This window comes from Vicugna pacos, chromosome 20, assembly GCF_048564905.1.
Source record: "Vicugna pacos chromosome 20, VicPac4, whole genome shotgun sequence".
NCBI classification, from domain to species: Eukaryota; Metazoa; Chordata; class Mammalia; order Artiodactyla; family Camelidae; genus Vicugna; species Vicugna pacos.
In genome coordinates, this window is record NC_133006.1 from 33,972,668 (window position 1) to 33,987,685 (window position 15,018).

A 15,018-nucleotide genomic window follows, 5' to 3' on the forward strand; every position below is an offset into this window, starting at 1 on the left:
GTGCAGTGGAGAATTTTTTAGTCTTACAGCTTACTAATTTTCTACTTGGTTCTCACTGATCTTTAATGTAACTCATGTCCAGAGTTTTAAGTTTCACTGATTTTTTTTCCTACTTGGTAGTTGACTCTTTTTCAAATACCTGATCTGATTTTTGATGCTTTTTCATTGTTTGATTCCATCTTTAATTTCTTCAAAATATTTAAAGTCATTTAAAATTCTTGGGAAAGGATGCTCTTACTCATAGTGATGTATTTCCATGTGCTGTAAATTCTGGATTGGATTTTGTGCCAAGTGTGTGTATATTCCTGTGAGACCTGGGGTTAAGGGTGTGTCCACACCGAGAAATCTGTGACAGACTTGTGACATGCATCATCATGCATGGTTGAAGAGCTGATTTAAATTAACTGGCTTGCAGTTTTCTGGACCACAGAGGTAGTTTAAATAAACTCCAGGCCCAGGTGGCATCCCTTACAGTGCCCAGACTGAGACAGGCTCCTACTGGTTCTACAGCCTCTCCTTGCTGGCTGGCCCGTTTGTTTTCCGGTCTCTGCTTTTCACTGCAGGGAGTTCTTGGTTCCCACTTGCCAGCTTGCAGATGCCCAAACATTGCTGTTAAGACTGAAGACTAGAGAAATGTCAGAGGGACAGGAAAAACTTACAGTGGAATTGCAATAAACCACAGGGAGGCTGCTGATCTCATGCTGTTGTAGGACAGTCAGTGCCCAACTCCCAAGCCAAGAACTGCTTAAAGCAGAAAGGGGTTTGCCTCCAGCCCCTGTGAGCCAAGGGCCATGGCTGAAAAGGAAAACTGCTGTGTAAGAGGTAACAGTAACCAAGGTTAAGCCAGGATGGAGTTAAAGCACCAAAGTAGGACATGGAAATGATACATTGCTGCAAATTCTAAAAAAGTCTGGAGTAGCAGAGGGTAACTCACACCTAGAAAACACAGGGCGGCCAGCCTAGCACAGCTGGAGCCCCCCATCACAGTATTATGAAGTGACAGCAGGTCCAATCTCTTACTCTGTGATCTCCCCCAGAGCCCATGGGCAGCATGTCATCCATGGAGGTGAATGTGGACATGCTGGAGCAGATGGATCTGATGGACATCTCCGACCAGGAGGCCCTGGATGTCTTCCTGAATTCTGGTGGTGAAGATAACACTGTGCTTTCGCCGGACTCAGGTAGGACGGGCGAGCCTGCACAGACTTAGTAACACTTAGTACGGTAATTTCCCTCCAGGAGCGGGGCTGGTAACAGGGTAATTTGATCAGGCACAGGGTGCAGATCCCTTCTTGTTCTGCTAAGCCCTGTTCCCCACGCGGGTCTGGCCTCTCAGAAGTGGACAAATGAACACTGGCTGTTGTGATCATGAATTTCTCAAAGATTCGAAGTGCTCAACCCAAAGACCTTCAGAGAACAGGGAGCTTTCTTAACAGTGTTCCTCCTCCTCTCTCTCAGAAATGAGTGAGTTGGGTTTTTGTGGTCCACACTAGAGTTTAGGGGAGGTGGGAGCTCTCCTGTGTGGCTCAGACTCGGTCCCCCCCGACCCCCGCCACCATTCAGCAGCTACTTATTTCACCCTGTTGTAGGCACGGCCAGGGTGTGTGTTCAGCACCTGGCTTGTGTTTTAAAAATTAGTTGCAACCCTCTGGGCACATTAACTCCACTTAATGCCGTCCCAAAATTCTATTTCACATCCATTCAGCAAATACTTACTGAGTTCTGGCCCTATACTTGGGCTCAGATTATTTAAAATTTCAGACTATTCCTTCTGGGTGGGTGGTCTCAGTGCACATCCTTGCAGAGCACGCGGCTAAGTTTCCTCCACATACAAGGCAGAGGCCAGCCTCCCAGCAGCCCCTGAGCCCGCGAAACCACCCTCGGGCTACAGGTCCTCGAAGTCGAGCCCCTGGGCTTCCTGTCACCTGTGTCATCCGGAGTTCTTAACAGAGCGGTGCGCACAGTGCTGTCCCAGCATCAGGAAGAGGCTCTGTCCTCCATGCGTGGTCTTGGTTCCTTTAAGAGGATCCACAAGAGTCTTCCCTGACCGTCGATTTCTCTGAATTGCATCAAAGGATGTAAGGAGCTAAATGTAGATCATCCAGGTGACGAGGACTGCTCCTCGGAGAAACGCAGTGCTGGCCTTGGGCCCAGTGTGTTACCGGACACTGGGGTGGGTCGCCGGTGGCAGTCCCCACAGCCCCCGCATCACAGGAAGAGCGCCCCTCCTCGGTGGCGATGCTCAGTTGCAGTCCTTCCATGACAGGCCCTTTTCTGCTTTATCTCACAGGGCTGGACGCAGGTACCGGTCAGCACGAAGTCACCCTTGAGGTTCCACATCCCTCCCACTTGCGAGCCACGCCGCCCGCCTCACCCTCACCCTGTACTGACCCGGCCGCCCAGGAGCCCAGCGAAGGTGAGGAGTCCCCCGTGGTTCAGTCTGACGAGGAGGGAGTGGAGGTGGACACCGCCCTCGCCACCTTACACACCGACGACAGTGACTCCTAAGCCCGGCGCCCGCGCTCTGACCACCTCAGGAGGCAGACTCGGCCGCACGAGGATCCCACTGTGAAGGCAGGTGGTTTTAGGGAGGCTCTTGGTTTTTACACAGTTGCCAGTAACGTGTGAGAAACTGACTGAAAGAACAGCTGACAATAAAGTTTGAGGCTTTTAAACAGCACCCGGCCAGTTTGTACAGAGAGGCTCCAATACACACGCTGTGCAGGCCCGGCCAGGGAGTCAGCGTCCGCACCGGCCCAGCGCAGCACAGAAAGCCCTCTGCAGGCAGGACACTGTGCTCCTCTCAGCTCTGCCCGAGTTCGGGTTTTCACCTGACCGTTAAACAGTTATTAAGTCCAGCAAGCACCCTCTCCTTGAAGAGCAGAGCATACACCTTGGCCCAGAGGAAGAGAAACAAACGTAAGCCAAGTCCACATGCCATTCATTCCCCCTCCTGCCGGGACACTGGTGCCATGGGCGCCTGCCTCCCGTCACTCACGGCCTGGGGTGGGACGGCGCAGGAGGGGCACTGACAGCCAGGTGGCCTGACCTCCATGCAGCGGGGCGGCCCGCCCGCCGGTCCCTAGGGCCCCACAGAAAGTGAGGGGCAAACGGCAGCTGCTGGTTTTGCTCACAGGGGATCCAGACAAGCACCAGCAGGTGGAAAGTGAGATTAAAACACGGTGTTCACTCCCCGGCTGAGGGGACGGATCCTCGGCCCATTTAACAGAAAAGAAAGAGCTCATTTCATTCACTCATCTTCCACAAGACACAGGTGTCCAAAAAACTTTGTTTTTATTATTAAACCTTGTAGTACAAACCTGAAAAGTAAACAAAAACTGGCAATAAACAACATGAAGTCTTCCCTCCCGGGGGAGGGTGCAGAGCAGCGCTAATAAATTAAACGTCAGACCGTAAGCCGGAGGCAGAAGTTCACTGTCCAAAAGAGGGCAAGTACACAGCAAGGCCATAAAAACCGGACAAGCACATTGGAAAACACGACTCTGCTCATGTCATTGTTAAATATTCCAACACAGTTCAGTCTCCAACAACACCGACAAAGTGTGTCACAGGACGCTCCTGACAGTCCCACCGGCGAGCTCAGTGCAACACGGGCAGCTACGGGATCGGTGAATCCAATTATGAAACAAAGAACAGCTTGTGAAAACAGTTTCCCTTTTTTATTCCACACATACTGTACACACAACCGGAGAAGGGCAACAGCTACTCCATTATTATTATTTTTTTGTTGTTGTTCAGTGATGTAAGCAGCACTTATAAATGTTACAAGAAAAACCCTGTAAGCATCCAATCCAACCGATGAAGAAACTGAAGTGTAAGGCTTTTCTTCATCTTGTCTTCTCACCCTCCCCACCCCCACCCAGAAAAAGGCTCAAGTATTTAAAACAATTTACAGGCGTATGTACAAAAGGGACGGGATTCTTTTTTTTTTTCCTTTTTTTTTTTTTTTGTTACAACATGAAGAGAAAAAATAGACCGGATGAGTGCAGGATGCATTTTCACATTCAAAAAGAACCGCAGACCTCCTAGTGGCTCTGGATGTGATCATCACCAACAAAACGAGTTTTAAAAGAAAAGATTAATGCTGACATGTGACGGTGTGAACAAGCAGTGAGATGAAGATGGAATGTTAGAAAGATTGCACATCCATGACCGAGAAGCACTTCGGGCTTCAATCACTTTTTTTTTTCCTTTTTTTTTTTTTCCTCAAGGATGCTATTGAAGGGTTTTTTGATAAAGTAGCCAACAGCACCAAAAAATAACAGAATGGATTTCCTAATGAAATCAGGCACAGGTTTCCCTCACGTGACCCCTCCAAGGCAGGCAGTCTTTTTCTTCTCTCTCTTCTTCATTTCCTCAAACAGATGCATAGTGATGTGCTGGTAAAGAGAACCTAGTCACTCCCACCTCCTCATTTTGCCTACGGTTAGGAAACGTCCGCCTTCAGCTGCCATAACCGCCCAAAGAAACAAAATGGGGATTCTCCGGTTTCAACAACGACAAACTCAGCTTGCACAGGACAGAAGAAAAGACAGCCAGAGTAAAGCCATTTCTTTTCAAGTTTTTTTTGTATGTGTGTGTCTCCTATCCCTTTTCCTCTCTAGAAAAAATCTGTTCACATGACTGATGATTTTAAAATTTGTTCTCCAAACTTCACCCTCTTCAAAAATGGGTTAAAAAACCTTTTTTTCCCCCAACAATTACAAAAAAAAAAAAAACCCAAAAAACAAAAAAACAACAAAATCAAACAAGAAGGCTTTTTTTTCAGCCACAAGGGGCAATACAAATTAATACAGCCCCTCAAGGGTTTTAAAACAGTGAATATACGGCAGTTTCAAAAATCTGACTGCAGTATCTAGGTATTCTAAGTACAAAAAAAAGTTCAACAGTTTAATGCTAAAACAAAATTAGTTCTCTAAAACCAGAAGAAAATCTTCTTTAGAGCTAGTGCAAAGACAGCTTGTATCCTACAGCAAGTACTCCAAACTAGAATATAATAATTACAAAAAAATATCTATCACTCGACCGCGGTGTTGGCGTCTTCACGAGGAGGATGCGAGCCGGGACGGCGGCACGTCCACCGTCGCTCTCTTGCGGGGCCCTCTTTTTGGTGTGGGTTTTCCGAGACAGTTCTCAATGCTGCCGTTTTTACCAGATACCTTGCCACAGATCTGATTGACCAGGCTGATAATTTGTTCCTGTTTCGGGTTGAAAGGAAGACACAAAATTAGCAGACAGGAAGAGCGTGTCCCCAGACACACCCCATACCCCTCCCCCTGGAGCTGGTGGCCGGGCCAACAGCCGTCACCTTTCATCAAAGCACATGGGAGCAGCGCCCAGAGGAGGCCCCAGGGAGGCTGGGACTGGCCTCTGAAATCTGCGCAGGGATGCCGAGATGCAGCGGTGCGGGAACTAGTTAGAACCACCCTTCTGAGACTGATGCCCTCTACCAGGCACCTAAATAAAACCTGCCTTCTCCGGTAGAAACACGCCTTTTCTCATCTGGAAGCCAGGGAGGCAGGCGCACAGAGTTCCTTCCTGATGGGCGCCTCCCAACCACCGACATTCCGTCCCAGAGTCCAGGGAACCTAAGAGCGCCGCCCCTACCCCCGTGGCTGTGAAGTCGAAACAGGTTTGTGTGCTAAAGACAAGAGCATGGTAACGACACAGTCGTGACTGTTCCCTCTGGTCTGTACCTTCCCTGCGTCCATGAGGTCGCTCACCGCAGAGACAACCCAGCGGACCCACAGCACTGGCCATCTGGGAGCTCAGAAGGCCGCAGGGGTCCCCGCAGGAAGGGGACAGCTGTAGGGAAGACTCAGGGCCACTCAACTTGCTCCCTGCACGGTGACCAGTGCCTGAGCTGCATGTTTTTCTGGCTACTGCGCTCGAGCCTATTAACCTGGTCTCATGCAAATGCCTGTCCATCAATGTTACTCCCTCCGCCTCAGCGAAGGGGAGGGTGATGAGAACCATCAACCTGCTGGCATCAAAAATGTGTGTAACTTGAGAACAACTTGTAACCACCCACTTTTAAAAGAAACCAGGGGAAGAATATTAAAGTGGCACATGTCCCATTCCAGAGTGCCTCCTCTGAGCCCAAGAGGGACAGACGAATGGACCAGGAGGACACGGGGACAGGAGGCCACTCCTTCCCTTGAGCCTGAGGGTCAGCCTGGTCCCTGGCCTGCTCTCGAGCACTACAAACGTCTATGGGCCATTTAAAGCACATAAGAAACACATCTGTTCCTCCCTTGTGCCACGAGCTGCTTTAAAGCCCAGTGACCTGTGGCTGAAGCCTCTTCGGCAGCAGGGGGCTGTGTCGCCCCACGGGCCGGACAGAGGGGATCTGAGTGCTGGGCACCAGGGCTCAGGACAGGAGCTGTGTCTCATAAGCCATTTCTGAAATCCAACCCACAGCGCAAATTCCACAGCTGGAAACAAACTACATGGTTCAACTCAATAGGGAACTTATTTGTGATTTTCATTTACTAAAATAAGTTAGGCCACTGGCAAAGCAGGAGGCTTACAAAACTTTTTTCTCTTCCCTACTCATTAAAACCAATGGTTAATCTTCAGACTGACAACTGAACATTTTCTCCAGGATTTTGGTGACATCAAAACTCCTAGCTACGAAATGGGCTGGCGGTGGGAAATAGCCCACGCTTTGTCCAGCTTCAGGATCGCCCTGAGAAGCCCCAGTGCCGCTGGTGGGCTCTGCTAGTTGCCAGAGCTGCTGTGACTCAGATACGAGGGTTTATTTTTAACTGTTCTGACATTTGCTGTTCAAGTGAAGAAGCAGGGAGGGCAGAGTGGTTACTGCCTTCGATGAACGTGCTCTTTAAAAACAAAAGATGCAAAGAGATCTATTCTCAGCTTTCTAATCTTGTAATTTAGCCAAAGACTTATCATCAAGTCTGATCACAGCCTGAGCCACCGCGGACACCCCATTGCTCCCGGTCTGCCTGGGCACCTGGGTTGGCCCTGCCCAGGGCTCTGATGTGTGATGCCCGGATGAGACCAGCCTCCCTGGGTCTGTGGGGCAGTGGGGCTGGAGTAGCAGGAGAGGTTCCCACTGCAGACACCACAGGGATGAGGACCACTCTCTAGATGACAGCGGGCCAGGCCTGCAGCCGCAGTGACCAGGAGGGGTGACAGGGTGCCCATGGCAACCTCAAAGATGACCCCCAAGAAGGGCTCCAGGTCCGGGAATGAGAGGGCTTCTGAGGGGCAGGGCCACGTGTCCCGGGAGCTGCACGCTTGTACCTAAACACGCAATCGCCGAGCAGCCTGGAAGCACTCAGAATACACGTGATGAGACACAGGGAGCCGCGTGCTGGCTGCCTCGGAAGTGGAGCCCTGGGCGCAGGGGCTCTGCCTGCATCCCGCCAGCTCCCTGTCCGCTGAAGAAGTAAGTCCCCTCCCTGTGGGAGATCCACATGGACCTGCCTCTAAGGATGGCTGGGGTCTTCAGGAAAGGGTGGAGGTGGCTGGACAGGGCTTTATTCAGAAGGTGAAACAAGCCCCTGGAGAGGACCAGAGCTGGTCCACTGGGTGCAACTGGATGCAGCTCCTGGGCCACCTCCTGGGCCACCCCCTGGGCCTCAGGCACCAGGTCCCCTGCTCTGAAGTTCTCACTTGAGAGGAACCAGTTCACCCCACACTGGCCCACAAATCAGAACAGAAGCTCCCTCCCAAGCCCCGTCAGCCGCACACCGCAGGGCAGGGATGGCGACACGGGCATCGTCACATTCGCTGGAGCTACAGTCGGCGAGGCTCCTAGGGCTGCGTCCCTGACACCCTGCAGTCAGGCTACTCTGAAGACACGGAAACCACACAGACCTGGCTCGAGGCCCTTGGAGCCGCGGCCCACGGCCTGGAGGGAAGGTGAGAAAGCCTGGCCTGCCCCCACTGGCCAGCACCGGAACTGTCACCTCCAGCTGGGGTTTGCCCCGTGGTGGGCACACAGGCAGCCCGCTGTCCCCTCTGCCCCCCTGGGTCTGGGCCCCAGCCCTGGCCGGACGGGACGGTGCCTCCCCCCATTCCTCAGTAGCCCCGCCAGATGGTGTGGACCCACACCCTGAAACCAAATGCCTTGTGGACCGAGGCGCTGGCAGCCAGCAATGCCAACAGAGAGGCGGCAGGGCTCGGTGGGGAAGCAGAGGGCGGACGGGCTCACTGAGGCGTGAAGGAGAAAACTGGAATGAACCATTTATCAAGGAAACACGTCTCTCCGCTGCCTCCACTCCTGGTGTGTCCAGGTCAGTCCAACGCTGGCTGAACCTGCCCCTGCCCAGTCTGGGGACCAAGACCTACCTCAGGTCAGGCTCTCCTGCCTGGAACCCACTGGCCCCATGTGGCCTCAGGCCAGGGACAGCGGCCCCCCGCGGGACGTGCCTGCCCCCCAGGACTGACCTCGTCGTAGCGGTACATCAGCTTCAGGCCGCGGCAGGACTTCTGCTTCTCCACGTGGCGCAGGGCGCACTCCAGGCAGAACACCACGTTCTCGTTCTCCTGCACGACCTGCGGGAGGACAGGTGCACCTGAGGCTCTGAAGGGGACTCAGTCCCAAGGCCGGGGACACAAGTTCCCAGGAGCACAGCAGGGAGGCCGTCGCCCAAGCCAGGGGTGCCCACGACCCAGAAACACGGGAAGCCGCTCTTGGGTTCTGAGAGCTTCTGGGACTTTTGGTTCAAAAACTACCCCAGTACAAGAGGTGCCAGGTGGTCACACCTGGACGGTTCAGTGGCTACACATGGTTCTTCTACTCCTGCTCTTACTGGCTCAGTCAGTCCAGCCAGTTACACCACGTGGGGCGCGAGTGCCTCTGTCCCAACTCCAGCCAGCACGGTTCCTGATTCCTGATCCCCAGCACCTGTTACCCAACCCACGTCTGCCTGCAGCTCCCAGGGACACGCCGCTGCCCCGAGGCCACATGGAACCCAAGCCCAGCCGGGGCCCCGGACACTCAGACCTGTTTGTACGGGGAGTTCTCACCCCCACCCTGACTCGCCGCCCTGGGCTCACCCTGTGTAAACAATGGGAGAATGCTGCTGTAACACACCAGGTGCAAAAGCTTCACAGCCCTTTTCATAAGGATTTGGGGGAAAGATCTAGGCTTCCTGTCTTCAGTGCTTCTAAGCAAAGACAAGAAAACAAGCCACCGGCATAAGGAAACGACACATCACTCGGGGCTGAGGACAGGAACAGACACAAATGTGAAACTGAACAAAAATGCACAAAGCCTCTCCTTCATGACCCAAGCAATGAAAAGCATATATAAATAAAACCAGTTTTCACCTACGAATTCAGGATATATGCTTTAAAAATAACACCCAGGCTAAGAAATTCCTGGTGACAACTCTCCAGGTACAGCTTTCTGAGGGAGCCCACGGGAAGGGACCAGGGCCACATGAGGTCACAACAGTGTCACCCTGGCTCATGGGAAGTGACTGTTTCCCACGAGAATAACCCTCTTCCAACACAAAAGGAACAGACACAGAACTATGCGGCTTTTATGAGTGATGTTTATAAAAACACTTCTAAGATCTGGGGAAATTCTTACAGCTTTTTTTTTTTTAAGACAGCATAGATCTTGATTGTATCTTTTAAAAAGCATCTGGGAAAAGAAAGCTAGATAGAAGAAAACATGGAAATGGATTCATGGTGGTTATGGACTGAATTATCACCCCTCCACCCCAGAAATCATATGCTCAAGTCTTAGCACTCAGTAACTCAGTATGTGACTGTTTGGAGCCTTTAAAGAGATAGATTAGGTAAAAAGAGGTTGAAAGGGTGGGCTCCAGTCCAATGACTTACAACAAGAGGAGATTAAGACAGATGCACACAGAAGAAATAAAGTGAGGACACAGAAGGCAGCTGTCTACAAGCCAAGGACAGAGGCCTCAGAGGAAACCAACCCTGGCCACACCTTGACCTTGGACTCTCAGCCTCCAGAACTTCAAGAAAAGCAACCTCTGCTATTCAAGCCAGCCGTCATCGACACTGTGTCACGATGGCCCTGGCAAACTCCTTCAGTCGTTTCTTCCCTCCTTTCTCTGTGTTCTGACCTCTCAGATGTTACAAAGAGCACGTGACTCAGCTGGGAGTGACCATGGGCCCCCATTCTCTGCAGGGCAGCTGGGCAGGTACCAGGGACACAGGTGAGGTGGCATCACAGTCATGTGGTCTTGGCCATGTGTGGCTTATAGGGCGGCACATGTGGGATGTTGGTGCCCAGCCGCGTGAGGGGTGGGCACCTACTACCTGGGCTCCTCTCTCCGGAGGGAGGACCGCAAGGGCGGGGAGAGGGCAATGGCACCCGAGGGCGGGGAGCCACCCTGCGTGGAGCCGGTGCAGCCAGAAAGACCTGTGTCAGGGCAGCGGCCACAGGGCAGAAGGGACTGGAAGATCAGAGGGGAGGCGACACCAGTCCAGCTAGCCATCTGAGCAAGGTTTTTCGGAGACCCCTCTAGCCTGGGATGGGGTCGGAGTTGGAGCAGTAAGTCCATAATTAAGCCCAAGGCTGAGACAGATAAGTCCCTCAAGGAGGCTGTGGATTGGAGAAAGGCGGCGGCTTAGGAAGGTGAGCGAACAGTCGCGAGGGGGCTGCCTTCAAGTCAGGACCCAACGCGGAGGCTAGACTAGGAGGTGCAGCCAAGAAGTGTTGGCTTTAACCAGATAGTTTCAGAGTCCTTGGGCAGTGACATCCATCATGTGGCTGAATGAAAGCTCACAGACCAGGGCAGAGACTGAAAACCCCACAGCTCCCCAGGGGCACCAACTCAGGGAAGGATGGACAGGGACAGAAGAAAGCAGGGCTGGGGGTCCAAGCCGCCAGTCGGAGGTGGGGGGGACCCCGAGGCGGGAGCAGAGCACGCGGGGCTCACCATGGACAGGTAGCACAGGTGCTGGCAGATCTGACACCTCCTCTCCGAGGTCTCCAGCTGCAGCCACTTCCGAGGCTTCTTCTTGCCGTCTGGCACGGCGCTGCTGCCGTCGTGGCTGCCGTAGCGGGCGGAGGAGTGGAGGCCGGCCTCGAACAGCTGCCGGCGCTGCCGCAGCTCCGTATCCCTGCGCGGACACGCGGGGCTCAGCGGGCTCCTCCGAGCAGCGCCCTCTCGGCCCCGCCTGTGGACCTGTGCCCTTTAGTCTAAAGGCCTCGGGGCTGATCAACTCTGCCTGCGGCGAACACAGGACACAGCGCCAGTGCCTGTCGGGGCGCCCTTCCCCCGACCTGAGGGCACACGTGATCAACTATCTGCCGGCACCGGCAACCAAGTCCGAGTGGCGCTCTGGCTGCGCTGGGGCTCCCAGCAGGAGGGAGGGGCCACGGGGCAGGGAAGAGGGTCACTTCAATTCCTGCCCCGTCTGCTCCTTCACCAGGCCAGGCTCTGATGCCGTGGTCGCCACCTCCTCTCAGTGGTGAGGTGCTGTGAGGACCAGTGGGGCCTGGGGCTCAAGGAGCCGCCTCCTGGCCACTGCCACAAAGGAGGCTAAACTCTGGCATCATCAGCATAAGAGGAAACGAAATACAAGAGCCACACCCAAGTCCTGGCCCACCTGCCCACAAAGGCCCGGCCGCACCCCGCCCGGCTGAGCCCCGGCAGGGCGGCGCCTGGGTCTCGGGCTACCTGAGCTCGTCCAGAAGGGCTGAGATGGTACTGAGAGTGGGACCGTTTTCCTTTTTCGCCTCCGCCTGTGCGATCTGGTAGAGTAACTTCTCCATGGAGAATGGCTTAGCTATGTGCCGACGCTTCATTTCCTGAAAGAGGCAGCCACATCCCACAGGGGAGATCTTCACTTCTAGGCAGCTGTCAGGGGTTTTCTTTACCGTGGAGCGGGTGTGATCTGAATTTTCAATTGTGAATTCCACTGGGGTTCAGAGCAAATGAGAACCACGCAACAATCTTGTTTGCCCGTGAGAGACACTGAACACCAATAATCATCACTCCCCAATGCAAATGCAGACACCACAACTTTGAAATGGGCGGAGATTTTTGCCTTAAACAACCTCAGTACTGATCTCCTGATACCGTAGGGGCCAGTAACAGGACTCAGGTGTACCTTCCATGATACACAAACCGCTAACAACTCTCCTTCCCTATGAACACCTCTCAGCCGACTCTCAGTTTTCTAAGGCTCACTCTGGAATTAAACACATTACCCACAGACTGGCTCACGTGCGGGGCGCCCCCCACCTACCTTTGCCGTCTCGAAGCCCATACTTGTCCACTGGGTGGTGGCAAAGTGCACGGTCTCAGAGACGCTGTAGCCGCAGCACACTTTGGACACAAAGGACCCCGGGAAGCAGACGACGAACTGGCCACTCTGCTGCACGGTCCTGTGCACCTTGATCCCCTCTCTGCACAGCACCTCCGGGGAGATCTGTGGAGACCGCGGGGCTGACAAGCGCTCCTGTAGGGCTGCCCACCACCGCCCGCCGTCTGGAGCCCCTTGTGTGAGATCAGCCTCTGACGGCCTCCCGGCAGGTGCAGAAACAAACACCTATCCTCCAGGCGGGGCAGAAGCAGGCCGACCTGCTCCCAAGATAGACTACAATTTCTATTAAAGGTCTGCTTCTCTTTTAGAAAATAAAGATACACAATTCCTAAATGAAGGAGGAAGTCCTACACTGACACAAGTCAGGGGGGTGGGTAGCACCGCTGTGAGCACACAGCCCTCATGCCACACGGGGGCCCGTGTCTCAGTAAGCACCACCAGGGTTGGACTGGGACCTGTGTATACCATGGGGGTCTCCAGAGTCCAGCGGGTCCACAGGAGTACAGGCTGGGCCTGGTCCCCCCAGAGGGGCTGCTGCTCACCCTCTCAGAGCAGAGCCCAGAGTGAGGTGGGCCCAGCAGGGACAGGACACCTGTGCAGGGGTCAGAACACAGCTCAGGGCTGAGAGAGTCCCAGGAACTCGGCAGTGGGGTCTGAATCCTTTGTGTTCATTTCTGCAACACTCGGTGATCCGGACCCCGTCGTCCAGGGGCCCAGGCCATACTCAGGGCCAACTCCAGCACAGCCCAGTTTCCGTTTACGTAACAACCAGGCCCCCAAACAGAGTCAGAGGCCACCATGGGCACGAGCCCCACGTCCTTTGCAATCAGAGGAAAGCATTTTAGTTTGTTTCCCATAAAAGAGGGCACTTTGGTTATAATGGACACCTGGAGCATTTATTTTTCACTGTCTTCTTCGCCTCTGCAAGGCAGGTCCGCAAGAAGGCCGAGTCAATGAAACAACCGAGTGAGTCGGGACACCTGACCCCGCCCCTCCCCCGCCCAACACAGCCCGGCCGCCGTACCATGACGTTGCTCTCGAGCATCTGCAGACCTGGGGTGCCGTTGGCTTGCAGCAGGGTGTGCACCACATCCTCCAGCTTGTTCTCCTCCTCAGCAGGAATGCAATACCTGGGGGTTGGAATCAGAGCAGAAGCAGACTTGAAAAGGACCCTCTGCCTGGGAGCCTGGCCTCCACTCCCTCAGAGAAATGAGCAATTGGTGGCTTGAGGTGCAGGGATGGGAAGGTGGGCGAGCTCACTGATAGCCCCCAGGGTTTCCAGGGCCGCCAGCCTCCCAGGGCAACTCCGCCGCTTCTGCCCAGCATGGCCAAACCACAGCCGTGAATGGACAGAAATGCTCATCTTTTATGCGTCAGCCAAAAAGCCTTCAAACCAAACACAGATGTTTAAAAGCCCCTATAAATCAGATCCAGACACATCTGCAGACTCAACAGCCTCTCGTGAGCCTCCTGAGTTGAGACTTAAGGCTGGGCTGACACTTCTCTGTGGCAGAGAAGACACTGCAGGACTAAGGTTCTGTGCAGGACACATACACAGGACACACAGGAGAACCAACACCACGAGGGCATGGGTAGGGCAAAGGGAGCAGCTGCAAAAGGAGCAAAAAAAGGGGAGTGGGAAAAGGGGTCGATGCTGGGGGCAGGGCTCAGACAACACAGACCCTGCGGTGGAGCAGAGGCGGGGCCAGGGGAGATGGTGGGAGAAAGTGTGGGCAGAACTTACCCAATAGAAGAATCTGGACCCGCGCTGCTACCCCAGGGAGCGAGGGGGCGAGAATTACCTCTCCTGTCCCCAGAGGACACACCTGCCATCTACAACTCATGATACCCTAGTGCCAGCCAGCGTGGCCTCCTCAAGGCCCCCTTCTCTGAGCACCCCTGCAGTCACGTGACAGGGATTCAGGCTGACCAGCGCCCCTCCCAACCCCTCCAGGGAACCTGCCACAGGGGAAACCATTCCTGGGGGAGGACCTGGTTGCTGCTGCTGACGGAGGGGCGCCAATCACCACATTTAAGTTTCTCTCAAATGTTTGTTATTTTAATGCCAATGTAACTGATTTGTGATTTAAATCCAGGGTTTCTAACCTAAATCACATGTTTTAAGAAAAACCACACAGCATCAAGTTCTCTGAGCCCATCCTGGCTGCCCCTCCATTCCCATCACTGAGGTTTCAGGGATCAGTCTTCGAACAGCCCAGAAGCCAGCATTTCCCTGCCTCTCACTCACTGGTCAGGCAGTAAAATGACCACATGGGCCACATCCCTCCACTTTCAGATGAGGAACCAGGGTCCAGTGAGGCCTGGTCACAGACCTGGGTGGGACCCTGTGAATCTAACCCACCCAGCCTGGCCGGCACTGCCCACAGCAGCTTCTCCGTGGGGAATGGTCCCCAGAGGAGAGACGGTCCAGCCGTCCACCCTCAGCTCTGCCCAAGGCCCCTGCCCCTCCTGGCCTCCACAGCCCAGCAGCCGTGTGGCAGAAGGTCAACTACAGGGCCCTGACCGCTTGCTTCCACGCCAACTGCCACTCCCGCCGATGTGGCTGGAAGGCGAGGGGATTGGGACTGCTGTGACACTGGCTCCTTGGAGGGAGAACATTAGTTCTAAGATTTTGTGTATTTTAATAGAGGATGCCTGATCACTCCATTAGGACAATAAACACATTAGTGTGGGATGGATGCGGTGCTGGGAGAC

The 15,018-nt window shown here is 54.0% G+C and overlaps 2 protein-coding genes across 7 annotated transcripts in view; one reads left to right on the forward strand and one right to left on the reverse strand.

Moving 5' to 3' along the window:
* DTNBP1 (dystrobrevin binding protein 1) overlaps positions 1 to 2,677 on the forward strand; it is a 137,446-nt gene extending 134,769 nt beyond the window's left edge. For both annotated transcript variants that reach the window (XM_072945638.1, XM_031688120.2), the window contains exons 9-10: positions 1,038 to 1,181; positions 2,291 to 2,677. In XM_072945638.1, coding sequence (XP_072801739.1) covers positions 1,038 to 1,181; positions 2,291 to 2,508 — 362 coding nt within the window. In that variant the 3' untranslated portion in view covers positions 2,509 to 2,677. The remainder of the gene's footprint in view (positions 1 to 1,037; positions 1,182 to 2,290) is intronic.
* Positions 2,678 to 3,277: 600 nt separating this feature from the next.
* JARID2 (jumonji and AT-rich interaction domain containing 2) overlaps positions 3,278 to 15,018 on the reverse strand; it is a 228,546-nt gene continuing 216,805 nt past the window's right edge. For all 5 annotated transcript variants that reach the window (XM_072945636.1, XM_072945634.1, XM_072945635.1 and 2 more), the window contains 6 exons: positions 13,328 to 13,433; positions 12,226 to 12,408; positions 11,655 to 11,785; positions 10,911 to 11,094; positions 8,437 to 8,544; positions 3,278 to 5,219 (listed from right to left, as the gene is read on the reverse strand). In XM_072945636.1, the coding sequence (XP_072801737.1) occupies positions 5,064 to 5,219; positions 8,437 to 8,544; positions 10,911 to 11,094; positions 11,655 to 11,785; positions 12,226 to 12,408; positions 13,328 to 13,433 (868 nt within the window). In that variant the 3' untranslated portion in view covers positions 3,278 to 5,063. The remainder of the gene's footprint in view (positions 5,220 to 8,436; positions 8,545 to 10,910; positions 11,095 to 11,654; positions 11,786 to 12,225; positions 12,409 to 13,327; positions 13,434 to 15,018) is intronic.